At 42.5% G+C, this 17268-nt stretch overlaps 1 protein-coding gene across 7 annotated transcripts in view; it reads left to right on the top strand.

Annotated features, from left to right (window-relative positions):
- The window catches only part of PTPDC1 (protein tyrosine phosphatase domain containing 1), a 643782-nt gene that overhangs the window by 597600 nt on the left and 28914 nt on the right, over positions 1–17268 (top strand). For 4 of the 7 annotated variants that reach the window (XR_007122383.1, XR_007122384.1, XM_047700746.1 and 1 more), the window contains exons 1-2: positions 345–507; positions 15953–16040. Coding sequence is in view for 4 of the 7 variants with exons in the window: in XM_047700746.1 (XP_047556702.1) it covers positions 355–507; positions 15953–16040 (241 nt within the window). In the remaining 3 variants the exon portion in view is untranslated. Of the gene's footprint in view, positions 1–344; positions 508–15952; positions 16041–17268 lie in introns of those variants that run through there. The other 3 variants (XM_047700748.1, XM_047700747.1, XM_047700749.1) reach the window with 1 other exon arrangement.

The following is a 17268-nucleotide window of genomic DNA, read 5'->3' as shown; positions in this document are numbered from 1 at the left end:
GGAGGGAGAAACTCTCAGGTATTTCCCATCTAAAGTCTGTCTTCTCAAGGTTGTAAGTGTTGGAAATCATCTTGAAGCATGAGCTAGAGTCACCTTATTGGGCACATCGTTTTTGCAAAAGTTTAACAGACAGTAAAATGCAAAACTTGGGGCAACTGGATGGCTCAGTTGGTGGAAGGTCCAACACTTGATCTCAGGACCTGATTTCAGGTTTGTGAGTTCAAGCCCTGTGTTGCATGTGGAACCTATTTTAAAAAATGCAAAACTTAAAATATAATTATACACAACAGAAAAATTAATATGGCAACTCCAAATTATGTTACGATCTCCACAAATGTTCCCAGCGGAGACTCCATGACACCATCAGTGAGTGTGACGAACTCTGAGCACCGAGGACGGTGTACACAGGGCAAGTGTCATAACTCACACCGACAGTGCAGATCTCCCGGAGCCCCCCCCAGTAAAAGGGATTCCCTGATCGCGGGGACGTTGGAGAGGGGTCCCCAGGTAGGGATTCTCTTTCTCACGGAATTTTAGCCACAGGAGAAGAAGTGGCCTGTCTACAAGGGAACGTTTCGGTCCAGTGACCAAACATACAGACCATGACTGAAATGTCTGTCTGTCCCTGAGATAGGGAGGCTGTAGGAGATCCACTTGGCAAACTGGAGTGGCCCAGCAGGCAGTCCAGAGTCTGGGAGCAGAGCAGTTTTCCCCGGACTGGGCTCGGAACGAGTGGGACAAGCAAAGTAGGCACTTTCTGTGGCCCTATTAGCTCTCCCCTCCCCAGTATTGGTTCATGAATGCCTTTGGCCTCCAGGGAGTCATATACAGAATGGCCAGGAATGTTAATAATGGCCAGAGCAGCCAGTGAAAATATATCATGTAATAAATTTTGGATATAGCCATTTAAAATTTTATCTCCATTGGAGGTAAACCTCACTGTTTCCATAGTATTTCAAAGTCAAGAGTTGCTGGAAAGCATACCAGCTCTTGATGTAAATGCTGGTTATTTTACCCTTGGCTAGGGTATCAAGTCCGGGGGTGCAATTCAGCCTGTTTGGCTGAAGTCGCCAAAGGTAAACGTGCTGCCTCAGTGGCTTCAAAGGGAGTTCCCCGGCCGACCCAGCACGGTATTTAACAGGTTCATCCTTTAATAAGAACCATCAGTAACCCATTAAAAATCTGCATTTGAGCTGCAGAGAAATTCCTGTAAATTGTCAAAAGGTGATCTGTCAGCGTTAAGCAGTCACGAGGGAGGGGAGAAGAGTAGCAGGGTTAAGTCTATGCAGTGAGGAAGAGTTACATGGGCAGCATTTAGCAGGAGGATGTCAGGAGGCGAGGTGACTGGCTGAAAATCATTGTGAGGAGAATTCAGGAGGGCTTCTACTGCATGGGGCAGAGGGATGGTTAGAGTGGACCCTGTGACTGTTTCTGGAGTGGCCTTACCTAAGAGGGCAGTGGCAGGAATGTCTGTGAGGCAAGGGGGTTATACCTGAGCCATATTCAGGGTCCGGTTGTTAGCTGTAATGCCCTACAGGGCGACGATGGTCCCCGGTGGGGTGAGCGCTCCAAGGGCATTCCCTTCCCTCTCACAGACAAAGAGGAAAAAGGGAAGTTGATGGTTAAGATGTCCAAAGGCAGGGGTCTTATTAGACTTTTCTTTGAAGTCACAAAAGCTCTGTCATCCTGATCTTTCCAAATAATAGGGTCAGGTTTGTTGATTTTTCAGGAAAGCAATAGAGGTTGAGCTGTAGGAGAAAGTTTGGGATCCAGTTTCGACAGCAGTCAGCTAGTCCAAGAAAACCTCGTCATTGGGATTCAGTTTTAGGTTTAGGCATGTTCAGGATGCCTTGAGGTCTCCCTGGATCCAAATCTAGTCCTGGTCCCGAGATCAGGGGCCCTGAGTCTCCAACCTGAGTTTGAACACACTGCAGTTTTTCTTTGAAGGTTTTATGTCCCTTTAAAGGCAAAAGTTTTAACAGATGAACGTTTCCTTCCTGTGAAGAGGTCTGAGAAGCAGAGCAGAAGAGCTGATCATTTCCCTACTGGAACAAAGTAGAGCCTGCAAAAAACCTTCTGTCATCCGAATCAACGTTTAAGGTTTATAACGTTAAGAAGGACTCTGAGAAGTCCTGGGGCATAACTATCCAGATGGATCTTAATTCTTCCCAAGTGAAAGCAAAAAGATTTTGGCTATCCTTATCTACTGAAATACTAAAAAAAATGCACTGCATAGATCAGTCACAGTGAGCAATTTGGTTTCAGTGGGGTTGGGTGTCAGGATGTGTGGGGTTAGAACAGCAGGGTGCTGAGGGATATCAGCGGTACTTATTGCTCAGGTCCCAGACAAAGCTTCGTCCTCAGCCACTGAGTGTTCTTGCGGGTGAGCTAGAGATACTCCGGGGTCTGGTGCCGGAGATAATGAGGCCCTGATCCTTGTGATCTTCTATGATGGACTTGATAACTTGAAAGGCAGCTTTATTTATGCAGTATTGGCTAGTTCTGGGGAGAGATTCGGAAGGATCTGTTTGAGTCTGGATAGGAGGTGCACTGTGGTTTCTGCCAATATCCCTTGGAGATTTTGCCCATAAGGAGGATGGCAGCTGATCTAATTGGGACAAATGGTTAGTGTCTTTGGAATTAGTTCCAATTAGCTCAGAGATGAAGCAAAGAAGAGATGCTGAAGAGGCATTTGATTTACTTCATATAAATGGAGTTGCTTGTATGTACTCCTCTCTGTCTGCCTTGTTTTATTTAGTAATTTATCTTATCTTGCTTTTGCATCTTTGTCAAAAATCAGTTGTCCTGGGGCACCTGGGTGGCTCAGTGGGTTAAGCCGCTGCCTTCGGCTCAGGTCATGATCTCAGGGTCCTGGGATCGAGTCCCGCATCGGGCTCTCTGCTCGGCGGGAGGCCTGCTTCCCTCTCTCTCTCTGCCTGCCTCTCTACTTGTGATCTCTCTCTGTCAAATAAATAAATAAAATCTTAAAAAAAAAAAAATCAGTTGTCCTGCAGGTGTGGGTATATTTTTGGAGCTTCTTTTTTGTCCCATTGCTCCATTTATCTGGCTTTAAGCTCCTACTTCACTGTTTTTATTACTGCTGTTGGAAATTAAGTAGTGTTAGATGGACAACTTTTTCTTCTTTTTCAGTGGTGTTTTGGCTACAGGGGATCCTTTGTATTTCCATATGTTTCATGATTGGCTTTCAATTTCTACAAAAAGCTTTATGGGATTTTGGTTGGGATTGTGATGGCTCTGTTGGTCATTAGGGAGAAAACTGGTATCTTAAATAGTCTTCTGAACTATGAACACAGTAGATCTTGCCCCTCCGCACCCATTTTTTAGGTCTTTAATTTTTCTCAGTAGTGCTTTATAGTTTTCAGTATATAAGCTTATCTCTTTTATCAGATATATCCCTAAATACTTCATATTTTTCCATGCTAATGTGTGTTTTTAATTTTAATTTTGTTATCTGTCCTCATTATATAAGAATGTGATCAATTTTTATATATTGATATGCATACCATAGCCTTGCTAAATTGGCTTACTATTTCTAATAGGTTTTTTTGTGGATTGCATCAGATGTTCTATGTAGATAATGTCATCCTTGAATAAGCATAATTTTACTTTTTCCTTTCCAGTATGAAAGTCTTTTACTTCTTTTTCTTGTATTATTGCTCTGGCCTCCATACTGTGTTAAAAAAAGTGACAAGACTGGATGTGCTTGTCTTGGGGAGGATACATTGAGTTGAACAAAATCTCAACATATCAAAAATTTGTGGGCCTGGGGCACCTGGGTGGCTCAGTGGGTTAAGCCTCTGCTTCCAGCTCAGGTCACAGTCTCAGGGTCCTGGGATTGAGCCCCGCACCGGGCTCTCTGCTCAGCAGGGAACCTGCTTACCCCCACCTCTCTGCCTACTTGTCATCTCTGTCAAATAAATAAATAAATCTTTAAAAAAAAAATTTGTGGGTCCTCTAAAGCAGTGCTGAGAGAAGGTACAAGGCTGGTTCAATATTTAAAAATCATTCAGCGTATCCACTGTGTCAACAGGTTGAAGAGACAAAAATCATATATGTATATCAATTGATGGAGAAAAAGCATTTGACACAATCAAACAGTGATACATTATTAAAAACTCTCAGAAAATTAGGAGTAGAGGGAACTGATTCAACTTGAAAAAGAGCATTTTTAAACAGTTTGTAGAAATAAAACTATAATTCAAGCTACAGAAATAAAATTGGGTTTATGTATCAATCTTCTATCTTGCCAACTTGCTGAACCTGCTTATCTGTTCTTAGTTTTTTTAGTCAGTTCCTTAGAACTTTCTAAATACAACATCCTATCTACAAGTAGAAATAGTTTTACTTCTTTTTCAATACAGAAGTCTTTCATTTCTTTTTCTTACATTATCGCACTGACTGGAACCTCCATTACAATGTTAAGTAGATATGGTAAGAGTACATATCCTTATCTTATTCATGATCTTAGGAGAACGCCCTCCATCTTTCTGTAAATCATGATGTTAGTTGTGGATATTTCATAGGTGCCCTTTATCAAGTTGAGGAAATTCCCCTCCTACTGCTAGTTTACTGAATATTTTTACTGTGAGAGAATGTTGGATTTTGTCAGGTGATTTTTCTGTGTCTGTTGAGATGATCACATGGTTTTTGTTTTTATTATTGATACATTACATTGATCTTAATATTGATATGTTACATTGATTTTTGAATGTTAAACTAACCTTGCATTCCTGAGATAAATTCCAATTGCTCATGATGTATATATATATATATATATATATATATATATATATACTTTGCTATATGCTGTTGGATTCAGTTTGCTAACACTGAGGATTTTGCCTCTGTATTTAAAAGAGACATTGATCAATAGTTTCTTTTCCTGTGATAGCTTTCTCATTTTAGTATCAGTGTAATACTGTACTCATAAAATGAATTATGACATGTTCTCTCCTCTTCTATATTTTGGAAGAGTTTGAAAAGTGTTGGTATTAATTCTTTTTTAAATGTTTGGTAGAACTCACCAGTAAAACCGTCTGGGCTTGGTTTTTCTTTGTGTGAAGTTTTTGAAATTATTTAATTTCTTTACTTGTTGTAGATCTGTTCAGATTTTTCTGTTTCTTCACGAAGATATTTTTGGTAGTTTCTGTTTTCATAGTAATTTATTTCATCTTATTTTTTTGCATACTTTTCTTCATAGTATTTTCTTATCCTTTTTATTTCTATAAGGTTAGTTATAGTGTCCCTTTCTACTCTTTAATAATTTGAGTTTCTTCTTGGTTAGTCTCGCTAAAAATTTGCCAATTTTCTTGATCTCTATTAAAGAACCAAATTTTGTTTTTTTATAGATTTTACTTATTTGAGAGAGACTGAGCGAGAGAGAGAGAGAGAGAGAGAGAGAGAAGCAGCAGGGTGAGGGACAGAGGAGTAGGGAGAAGCAGACTCCCTGCTGAGAAGGGAACCCAGCAAGGGGCTGGATCCCAGAACTCCAGGGTCATGACTTTAGCCAAAGGCAAGCACTGAGCCACCCAGGCACTCCTAGGAAGAATCAAATTTTGGGTTTGTTAATTGACTCCATTATTTTTTGTCTTCTTTCTTTTATTTATTTCCACTCTACTCTTTTTCATTTCCTACTTTCTGCTTACTTGGGTTCATTTTATTCTCTTTTTCCCGTTACTTAGGGTGAAATGGTAGATTATTGATTTAAGTTTTCTTCTTTCTTTCTTTCTAAGAAGGTACTTTGTATGTTTTAGTTCTTTTTAATTTGTCGAGGTTTGTTTTATGACTTAGCATATGGTCCACTATGAAGAATATTCTTTGTGCACTTGAGAAGAATGTATATTCCGCTCTTGCTGGGCTTAAAGTGTTTTGTAGATGTCTGCTACAACTAGGTAGTCTATAGTGTCTTTTAAGTCTTCTGTTTATTTGCTGGTCTTCCGCTTCATTTCTGTTCGTTATTGGAAGGGGAATGCTGACGTCTCCAGCTATTTCTGTTGCCTTGTGTATTGCTCTCTTCAGGTTTTCAGTTCTACTGCGTGTATTTTGGGGTTCTGTTCTTTTTCTTTTAAGGTTTTGTTTGAGAGAAAGAGAAAGCATGAACAGGGGGAGGGGCAGAGGGAGAGGGAGAAGCGGACTCCCTGCTGAGCAGTGAGCCCAACACAGGCCTCCATCCCAGGACCCTGGGATCCTGACCTGAGCTGAAAGTAGATGCTTAACCGACTGAGCCGCCCAGGCACCCTGGGGTTCTGTTCTTAGGTGCATGGATATTTAGTCATTATATCCTACTGGTGAATTGATTTCTAACCATTGTAAAATGTCCTTATTGTGTCTATAGTAACAATTTTTGTCTTATTCTATTCTATACAGTATATAGCCATCTTGGCTCTATTTAGGTTACTGCTTACTTGGTATCTATTTTGACATCTTTTTTTCTTTCAGCCTGTGTCATTGACTCTAAAGTGTGTTTTTGTAGACATCATTAAATGACTTAGGTCATTTTTAGATTCAAATGGAATCCAATTTATATTTTTCTTTATGCTTTGGGTCCGTTTTTTAAAAGCCCTTATTTTTTTAGGGAAGTTTTAAGTTTACAGCAACCTAGAGAGGAAGGGACGGAGATGACCCATATATCCCCTGCCCACACACATGCACATGTGATCAACCTCACGCACCAGAATGGTTCATTCGTTACCAATGATGAACCTACATTGACACCTCATGGTTACCCAGACTGCTTACCTTAGAGTTCACTCTTAATGTTCTATGGATTTGGACATCCTGTAGATTTGGACAAATACATAATGACTTTATCCATCATTATAATACACAGAGCATTTTCACTGCCCTAAAAATCTGTGCTCTGCCTATTAATCCCTCCCTCCTTCCCCCAACCCCACTGATCTTTTTATTGCCTCTGTAGTTTTGCCTCTTTCGGAATGTCATATAGTTAAGTCATGTATCATGTAGCCTTTTCAGATTGTCTTCTTTTACTTAGTGACAGGTTTTTAAGATTTCTCTATGTCTTTTCATGGCTTGGTAGCTCATTTTTTTTAGTGCTGAATAATATTCTATTATTTTAATGTACTATAGTTTATCTATTCACCCGTTGAAGAGAATCTTAGCTGCTTCCAAGTTTTATGAATAAAGCTGCTGTGAACATCTATGTGCAAGTTTTTGTGTGGACATAGTTTTCAACTACTTTGGAAAAATAGAAATGCAGTTGCTGGATTGTAGAGTATATTTAGTTTTATAAGAAACCACCAAACTGCCTTCCAAAGTGACTGTACCAGTCTGCATTCTCACCCACAGTGTATGAGAATTCCTGTCGCTCCACGTCCTCATCAGCATTTGGTGTTGTCTTTGCTCCACAGTTTTGCTGTTCCAGGAGGTGTGAAGCTGTATCTCAGTGTTTTCATTTGCATCCTGGTGGCATATTATGTGAAGCATCTTTTCACATGCTTATTTTCCATCTGTATATCTTCATTGGTGAGGTGTCTGCTACGGTCTTGGGCCCATTTCTGCAATCAGGTTGTTTGTTCTCTTACTGTTGAATTTTAAGAGTTGTTCTTGTATATTTTGGATAACAAGGTCATTATCAGATATGTCTTTTGCAAATATTTTCTCCGAATCTCTGGCTTGTCTTTTCATTCTTTTGACATTGTCTTTGCAGAGCAAAATTTTTAAATCAATTCCAACTTATTAATTATTTTCTTCATAGGTTTGTATTGGTGTTGTATCTAAATAGGCTTCACTACACCCAGGTAGTGATGGTTTCATCATGGTTTCTCCTGGGTTATCTTCTAGGAGATTTGCAGTCTTACATTTTAGGGTTAGGTCTTCCATCCATTTGAGTTAATTTTCATGAAAAGTGTAAGGTCTGTGTCTAGATTTTTTTTTATGTGGGTGTCCAGTTGTTCCAACACCATTTGTTGAAGAGACTGTCTTTGCTCCATTGTGTTGCTTTGTCTCTTTGTTAAAGATCATTTGACTTTGTTTATGTGGGTTTATTTCTGGGCTCTCTGTTCTACAGATTTATATTTTTGTGCTTTGGCCAATTCTACATTGTCTTCGTTACTGTAGTTTTATAGTAAGTCTTGAAGTTGGTTAGTGTCAGTCCTCCAACTTTGTTCTCCTTAATTATTGTGTTGGCCATTCTAGGTCTTTTCCCTCTCCACATAAATTTTAGAATCATTTTAATGATGCCTATAAAAGAACTTGAACTACCTGTAATTGAAAAAATTTTTTAAATAATATGTCATAGAAATGTATTTAAATGTGAACATAATTATGTATCCACAACATTTATATACTTAGTAAAAGGAATAATTAACAAACATTTGTTGGTTAAGATTTCAAATTATGGGGGCGCCTGGGTGGCTCAGTGGGTTAAAGCCTCTGCCTTCGGCTCAGGTCATGGTCCCAGGGTCCTGGGATCGAGCCCCGCATTGGGCTCTGTGCTCAGCAGGGAGCCTGCTTCCACCTCTCTCTCTCTCTCTCTCTGCCTGCCTCTCTGCCTGCTTGTGATCTCTGCCTGTCAAATAAAATTAAAAAAAAAAAATTAAAAAAAATTAAAAAAAAAAGATTTCAAATTATGCCGTCTAAAATGGTGTGGTATCTGGTACTTGACCCAAAAGTGGCTGCTGTGGGGAGTCTTTCTTCCTGCTGATACCACCTGCAGAGCAGTGACCTGACTCCAGGTGATCACTTGGTTCAAACTAGGATTTGGGGAGCAACATTAGTACCCAGGTCTCATCTAGGAATAGGAAGCTTTTTCTAGGTTTGATTGATGATGTGGGGCTTCTTAATGCATTCTGGGATTTTGTGAGGATCGACTAAGGAATTGTAAAAGGCGGGTTTTATTATTTGCCAGCTAAGGAGACACACCTTCACAGTGACCTGTATGAACACTGGCTATTAGTTAAATGCAAATGGCTTGTCTCATGCAGCAGTTCTCAAAGCATCACTGGAAACCAGGTAGAAATGCAGATTCTCAGCCCCACCCAGACCTACTAAGTGGAAATTCTGTGGGTAAGGCCCAGCAGTCTAGGTTTTTAAGAAAACCCTTCTGATGGGTGTTGAATCAGTCACCGTTGACATCTTGATGTGTTTGAAGGATCTGTGGTGGTGACACTGACGGGGGTGGGTTCCGACCTGTAGGAATGAGCCTCGTGTGGCTGTGGGGAGAGCACAGGGATGGTGGAAACCTTGCTTGCAAAAATCTGCTCCACCTACTTTTTACTTTCTTAACATTTTACCCATTTGTTCTATCATAATGTGTTTTCTGAAGACTCTGAACCAAACAGCACATTTCTTTAAATGATGAAAAAGAAGATCCTGCTCTGGTGTTGTTTTTCCCTGATCTGTGATGAGTCTCCTGAGAGCCCAGGGGCCTTCCCTGAGGTGCATTCAAGGTGTGAGATCACAGAAGCGGGTGAAGTTCATAGCAAACTGTCAGACATCAGTATATTCAAGGCAGCCCTTAGTCCTTTCTGTGAGGACTTAGCTTGCTAGAAAGGCTGGAGTGATGTCAAGAAAGAAAAAGCATTTTTTAAAAATGTTGCCTGCTTGCCCCTAGGGGTGATTTCAGGAGAAAAAGAATTTTATCCAGTTTCCTCTTTTTTTTTTTTTTTTTTTTTGAGGTGCAGATTCAGAAGAGAGGATATTTCCATTTAAAAGATATTTGGGGGGCGCCTCGGTGGATCAGTTGGTTAAGCATCTGCCTTCAGCTTAGTTCTTGGTCCCAGGGTCCTGGGGTCAAGCCCTGCTCAAGGGTCAAGGTCCCTGCTCAGGAGGGGTGTTAGCTTCTTCCTCTCCCTCTGCCCCTGCTCATGTGCTCTCCGGCTTACTCTTTCTCTCAAATAAATAAATGAAATCTTAAAAAAAGAAAAAAAAAGAAATTTTTAAAAAAGAAAAATTGGGCTTTTTGTTTGTTTATTGTTTTTATTATTTTTTTAAAGATTTTATTTATGTATTTGACAGACAGAGATCACAAGTAAGCAGAGAGGCAGGCAGAGAGAGGGGGTGGGGGAAGCAGGCTTCCCGCTGAGCAGAGAGCCTGATGCGGGGCTCGATCCCAGGACCCTGAGATCATGACCTGAAGGTAGAGGCTTTCCGCTGAGCCACCCAGGTGCCCCTGTTTGTTTATTTTATTACATGTGAAATGGTAAAGATTCCTTAAGGACTAAAGACTAGTGTGTTATCAGGAAGCTAGGTTTTATAACATCCGAGTCACTAGGTAAATCTTTAGTCAGCCTTACATGATAAGGGGATGTAGAGAATGGATAATTGGTATTAGGGAAGCCATCCTAAAGCAGAGAAAATCTGGGCAGTATTGAAATTAAACAGACCCACCCCTCAATGAATTAGAAGGAATGCACGTCTGTCAGGTTGAAGACCTCCAAGAAGTTGGAGATAGACATGTGATCGGAAAAACTAAGATAAGGAAAATACCACTCCTTGCCTTCTGTGGTGGTGCCGTCTTGTCATTTCCGTGGTCTCAGCAATAACCTTGACATAGGGAAGGTATGCTTAGTGCTTCCCCTTTGCAGATGAAAAGGCTGAGGTTTGGTGAGATTAAACGGTGGTGGGGGTAGTGGCAGCTGCCTTTAACTGAACAGTAATTTGTGTATTCATTCAGTACCTCTTTACTGAGGACCTACTATGTGCCCGGCCCTGTTTTATACAGAAGTTGACAAAGCAGACAAAACTCTATGCCTTCATGGAGCTGACATTCTGGTCATGGAAGGCAGACAATAAAAGGGATAAATCAGTAAATTATGTACCATGTTAGGCGTGTTTTCTTCAAAAGTCCTGAGGGGAACAATGAAACAGGGAAGGGGAGCTGGTTTGAATTGGAAACAGGGTGGCTAGATGGGTTTTGAAGAGAGGGCGAGCATGACCTGGCTGAAGTTAACAAGGTCACTCTGGCTGCTCTGTTGAGGAGAGGCTGAATTCCATACGGTCAGGCCCAGAATGAGTCTGTACGTGGGCTTGCAGGTCATCTTTGCAATGACTGTGGGCAGATGTGAGGCTCGGAGATGTTGGCAAATGTGCTTCGGATCGTAGAGCTGGTAAGTGCCCACAGCTCTGTCCATGCTTGTGTGGATTCATGACCATACAGTCAGACCAGCTGCATTTCTGTTAGAAGGAGGAGGAGGCCAAAATATGTAAAGGAAGTTTGTTCTTGACACTTGTCTTTGGGGCAACAGTGAATTAAGATTTGGATAAAGGATTAACAAAGTGCACAAAGCAAAACAAATTGAAAATCTTGCTGTGGATAGAGAGTTCTGAAAAGTTTCTTACAAGCTAAGGAATTATCAGTGTAGCAGGGTTAAAATGCATACAGTGATACCGAAATTTCTTTTATCGAGTTTGAGTCTTTCCTGTTGAGAGACCGTGTGTGTGGTGGTGGAGAGCACAGATTCCGGAGCGAATGGTGTGAATTCAGAGCCCGGTTCCACTATCTAACAGCTGTGTGACTGTAGGCAAATTATTTGACTTCTCTTTGCCTTCATTTTCTAATCCATAAAATGAGAATAATGTATGAAACTAACCACATTTTTACCACATGGTCCAGCAGTCATGCTCCTTGGTGTTCCTATAGGAGCTGAAAGACCTGTGCGCTCACCCGCACCCTCACGTGAATGCGCACAACAGCTTCATTCATAACAGCAAAGCCTTGGAAGCAAGTCTGATGTCTTTCAGCAAGTGACTGGTAACTAAACTGTGATTCCTCTAGATAATAGACTACTATCCAGCACTAAGAAGAAATTGACTGCCAGGCCATGAAGATGTGTAGAAACCTGAAATGCATATCACTAAGTGAAAGGTGCTAATCTGAAAAGGTGACATACCAGGATTCTGTTAATTTGACATTCTGGAAAAGGCCAATCTGTGGAGACAGTGAACAGATCAGGAGTTGTTGGCATGGGGCAGAGAAGGGGATGACTGAGCAGCAGAAATTCTCTGTAATGGCAGATACATGTCCTTATACATTTATCCACATCCCATAAGGTATCCAGCACCAAGAGTGCTCCCTAAGGTAAACTGCGGACTGTGGGTAATGACGAATGTGTCTGTGTGGGCTCATCCGCTGTGACCAGTGTGCTGTCGGGTGTGAAGGTTGATGGTGAGGGGGCCTGTGCATGTTGGGGTGGGACAAAGGGTACAGAGGAATCCTCTGTACTTTCCACTTAGTTTTGCTATGAACCTAAAACTGCTCTAAAAATACACTGTCTGTTTTCTTTTTTAATTGGAATAATAGTAGTACTCACCACACAGTGGTGTGGTGAGGATTATGAGTAAGGCAAAGAAGGGACTTGGAACAGTACCTGGCATGGAGTAAGCTTATGTGTTATAGTTATTATTAATATATTATTTGTGGACATAAAAGTATATAGCTTTCATAAGTTCACTCACATACTTGGAGATCTCTATTTTTGCCCATACAAACTTAAATTTTTCAACCTCAAATTCTTCTACCACGATTGCCATGTAGAAAGTAATCCCGTTGGCCTGTATCTTTAATGTGGGCAGGGGGCCTCTTGCAGCAGGAGGAGGTGGAGGGCAGGTTGACTCCTTCCCAGATGTCCCACCTCAGACATCTTGACCCTGATGGCTGCGGAGCGCAAGTGATCTGCACACCCCGGAAAGAGGCTGCTTCCCGCCTCACTGCAGGCATGTCTAACACAGTCCCCACCCGCTACCCCCAAAAGTACATGTGCAGGCTTTTTGTCTGGAAGGGGGAAGGGAAGGCAGTGTCCTCAGAACTCCTCAGGTCACTGCAGAGCCTGTCTCTTGTGTGAAATGGCTTTTTTATGGAGAACATTCTTTTTGTGAAACTCTTACTTCGTGATGACTCTACAGTAGGAGTGATCGTCCATTCCTGTTCTGAGTTTTAAGTACTGGGTACTAATTAGTGAGCCTGTGATTAATCCTAAATGTTGAGTCATTTTGAGGAACATCTTGGGATGAAAGCAAATTGTAGGATAGAGCAAGCAAAATATCTGTCATTAGCAGCAGGAAATGAAATTAAAGAAGATGATCGTGCAGTGAAATGACAGGATTACTGTTCAAACCCCGTTTCTCCTGACTCTGCAACCAGGCACATGAAATGAATTCAGTTGTGAATGAAGTTAATGTTTCGTAAATCTTCTTGAGAAAGTCAACCATCACTAACTACCAGCAGGACTGTTTTCTAGGTAGTCAAGGGACTACTTTACAAAGTTTTACAAAATACTCTGATACTGGTTTGCAAATTAAAATAACAGTAATACATTGGATACGTGTATGCCAGACATTGTGCTAGAAATACACACGCAATTGTTCTTTATCCTCATAAGAAGCTGAGAAAGATATGATCATCCTCATTTTACAGAAAAGAAAATTGAAGCTCAAAATGGTTTGTATAGATGGCAATGAACAGAGTTAAGGTTTAAATGCAGAACTTCTGACTGTGGCTTTAGCCACAGCTTTAGCCTAGCGGAGCCGCATGTACTTGGTCCGTTACCCACAGCTGGGTGACACATCCCCGCTTTCGTGCAGAGTTAATGCGCAGAGAGCACTCGCAGACTTCCCGTGGATGCCAGTTATGCAGAGAAGGCCGAGGGGTTTCTGCTTCCAAGCACAGTGAAACCGCAGAGACCAGGGTTACACTTCTGCCTTAAACAACTAGAAAACCAGACAAAATATATAAAAATGGGGTTTTGTACAGTGGAAAACAGGCAGCTTAGGACAGTGATCCCTGAGAGGAGAGAAAAGACATGGTGAGCCCAAGATTGCACTGTCTGCCTCCCTGGAAGCAGTTTCCAGGCTGCCGCATGGGAGGAGACCTAGAGGGAGCCTCCTCAGAGATGCGCCAAGAGCCAGGGTAAGATGAAGGGCACTGGGGAGAAGAGAGTGGCACAGAGAGGGCCGTGGACACGCGCAGAGGGCCTGCAGTCTCCGCCAGCCTTGGTGTTTGACTGAGGACTGATCTGTGCACACTACCCAAGGCTGGGGACAAACATAGGAAGGAGTGGACAGTCCCACTCTCAGGGCTCTCAGAGGGGTGGAAGTGGCTCATGTTCCCACCAGCCAGGGAACAAAGGCCTCGTGGTACGCAGAGAGGCAGGTAGAAGCCTTGGAAAGATGTCGTGTTAGTGATGGGACTAAATTAGCTTACAATGAAGGCTGCTGTCGAGCTGCCATGCCATGCCGGCTGCAGAGTGTTAGTCTGAGGCGATAAGGGAGAGAAGTCAGTGTTTGAGGTCTGTTGGTTAAGTAATGGGGGTTTCCTGGAGGAAGCTGGAAGGGGCAGCGGGACAGGAGTGGGGACTGGCGCTTGGTCAAAGAGGAGGGCTGTTTACTGTGTCAGGCAGCAGAGCTGGGGCTGCGACACTGTTTAGATCAAAGCAGGTGGTGATACCTGCAAGGAGTAGGAAGAGGAGCGTGCACCGATGCTAGCCTTCGAGTTTCTGTTTTAACTCAGAGACTTTGAAAGGTCTGGAAGTCCCGTTTCCCAAACCGATGTTTATGAGATGTCGCAGATCTTTGAAAATGAATAGTTTAACTCTAAGCATATATTAACTCTCAGGTAATTAGACCATTAAAGAAAACTCCATTTTTCCACTGCTTTTCCTAGGATAGAAGAATTACTGTTTCATAAAAAGCATATATTCATGTTATTTTATTAAATTAAAATTTAATATTTAAACAATACAAATGTAAATGTTTTACAAATAAACAGAGCTTTTACTATTTTTAAGATGACTTTTATAGTAGTATAGTCACATTTGGATACATATGATTTTTTTTTTTTAAGATTTTATTTATTTGACAGAGAGAGAGAGATCACAAGCAGGCAGAGAGTCAGGGAGAGGGAAAGAGAGAGGGAAGCGGACTCCCTGCTGAGCAGAGAGCCTGATGTGGGGCTTGACCTCAGTACCCTGAGATCATTACCTGAGCCAAAGGCAGAGGTTTAACCCACTGAGCCACCCAGGCTCCTTTACATATGATATTCTTTAAGATGGGCCATCTTTAATTTTGTAGATTAACTATTATATTTTAGCAATACTGTCAGCCTGCAACAAAGGGATAGCATTTATCTATTATTAAATTGGGATTTACATGTTACTTTGGAGAAACTCTCCTTTTTAAAATATATATATAATTTTATTTTATTTTTTAAAAGATTTTATTTATTTGACACAGAGAGAGAGAGATCACAAGTAGGCAGAGAGGCAGACGGGGCGGGGGGGAAGCAGGCTCCCCGCTGAGCAGAGCCCAATGTAGGGCTCGAGCCCAGAACCTCGAGATCATGACCTGAGCCAGAGGCAGAGGCTTAACCCACTGAGCCACCCTCCTTTTTTTTTTTTTTTTAAGATTTTATTTATTTGTCAAAGAGAGAATAAGCAGGGGGAGTGGAAGACAGAAGCAGAAGCAGACTCCCCACTGAGCAATGACCCTGATGTGGGACTCAATCCCAGGACCCTGACTGTGATCATGACCTGAGCTAAAGGCAGATGCTTTACTGACTGAGCCACCAGGTGCCCTATTAAGTTTTAAATTTTAATTCCAATAGTTAACACACAGTGTTATATAGTTTCAAGTGTACAATACAGTGATTCAGCACTTCCATGCATCACCCAGTGCTCATGAGGACAAGGGCAGTCCTTACTCCCCATCACCTGTTTCCCCATCCCTCCCCCACTTACCCTCTGGTACCACCAGCATGATGTCTGTAGTTACGAGGCTGTTTCTTGGTTTGTCTCTCTCTCTTTTTCTTTGCTCTTTGTTTCTTAATTTCGGCACAAGATCTCATTTTTTTAATGGCTGAATAGTACTCCACCGTGTGTGTGTGTGTGTGTGTGTGTGTGTGTGTGTGCGCGCGCGCGCATAAATGAACATCCCGTAGGCAAACTCTCAGAAGCTACTCTTTTTTTTCCCCCAACAGACTACCATGCCTGCAGGAATCATACCTGGAAATGAAGACCCGTATTCCACTTCAGTGAGTAGCAGTGCATATGCTGCAAACATGAAAGGTGAGAGTACTTTGACATACTTGTTGCCTCTTTGTGCAAAGCGCTGTCTAATACAATGGTGTGAGTAGACATGACAGAAGGCTCGAGGCCTTATACTGGGATCCCAAGTGCAGCTGCTGTTTATGGCTTTTGTTTATTTCTGCCTCCCTGTTTTGACCTGTTGAAATTCCTTTTCAAAATCTGGAATAACGGGTCTTTTGAGAAGGAACGTTGCAAACAGTGTTTGTCTCCTGCATCATCCTCTCAGACTGAAATTATCTGTTCCTATCATCCAGCGCCTCCTTGTGAGTCATGCTTTCCTTTCTTTCCTCTCTCCTTCCTCGCAAATGTCACTTAGACGCACGTGCAGAGGCATGGAACCCTGTGCCTCCCAGTCTGTTTCTCTCCTCTGTCCCATCCCAGGGTTTTGGTCTTTTCCATGGCAGCCCCAGGAAGGGAAGGTGCTGACTGGGGCTCCTGCTGCTACACGTGCCCTTACTCCTTCGAGCTGCCGCAGGTGCTAAGCTGGGGGCACACCCTGACTTCCTGCCACGTTGGCCCCGCTGGTCCTGCTGCTACCACCCACAGTGAGCCAGATGTTGAGTCATTTTTCTTGGCAGTGCCCTTTGCGTGCTGCCTCCTCTAGGTTTTTGCTGTTCACTTCAGTGTTCCTCTGCAGGGAACTTTGACGGACTGTCCCCTGAAGTGGCATTAGATGATGTGAAGATCTGAAGATAGTAACTGGCACTGGGTGGCTTGTGCTCTTGTAAAAATCCAGACACGCCACCAGGGGGAGCTGTCTTTTACCAGGAAAAGGATTGTCTCCCTCCTGACACCTTGCCCAAATTCCGGGTCCTCGAAGGTCCTCCTTCATCTGTCCCTGCTGTGCCTGACTCTGGGGGCCCCAGGGCGGCTGTTGACTGCCTTTTGTGGACAGCGTCTGTGTGCCAGACTTACCGTGTGTTAGCTTCCGTGGTTTGAGAAGGAAGCACTGCCTGAAACCAGTGCAGGAACAGTGCCGACTTGCTGCTTCCTTTGCAGAGTGATGTGTTTTCTCCTAAGTGACTCTCCAGCTAGCGAGCGAAACAGTCAGACAAACCTTCCCCCTCTCCCTTCTTCTGTTGAAATGTCACCTCTTAGCCGGGGTTTCCCACCAGGGATTCTCTTGGCTTCTGAAGCAGGGAAGTCTTCAGTGTACAGAAGAGCGCCGGAGGCAGCAGACAGCATCCCTGCATCCCCCATGGCATCC

Source organism: Lutra lutra, chromosome 13 (assembly GCF_902655055.1).
Source record: "Lutra lutra chromosome 13, mLutLut1.2, whole genome shotgun sequence".
In the NCBI taxonomy this organism is placed as follows: Eukaryota; Metazoa; Chordata; class Mammalia; order Carnivora; family Mustelidae; genus Lutra; species Lutra lutra.
Note: the sequence above shows the minus strand (reverse complement) of the source record. Positions and strands in the feature narration are given on the sequence as shown.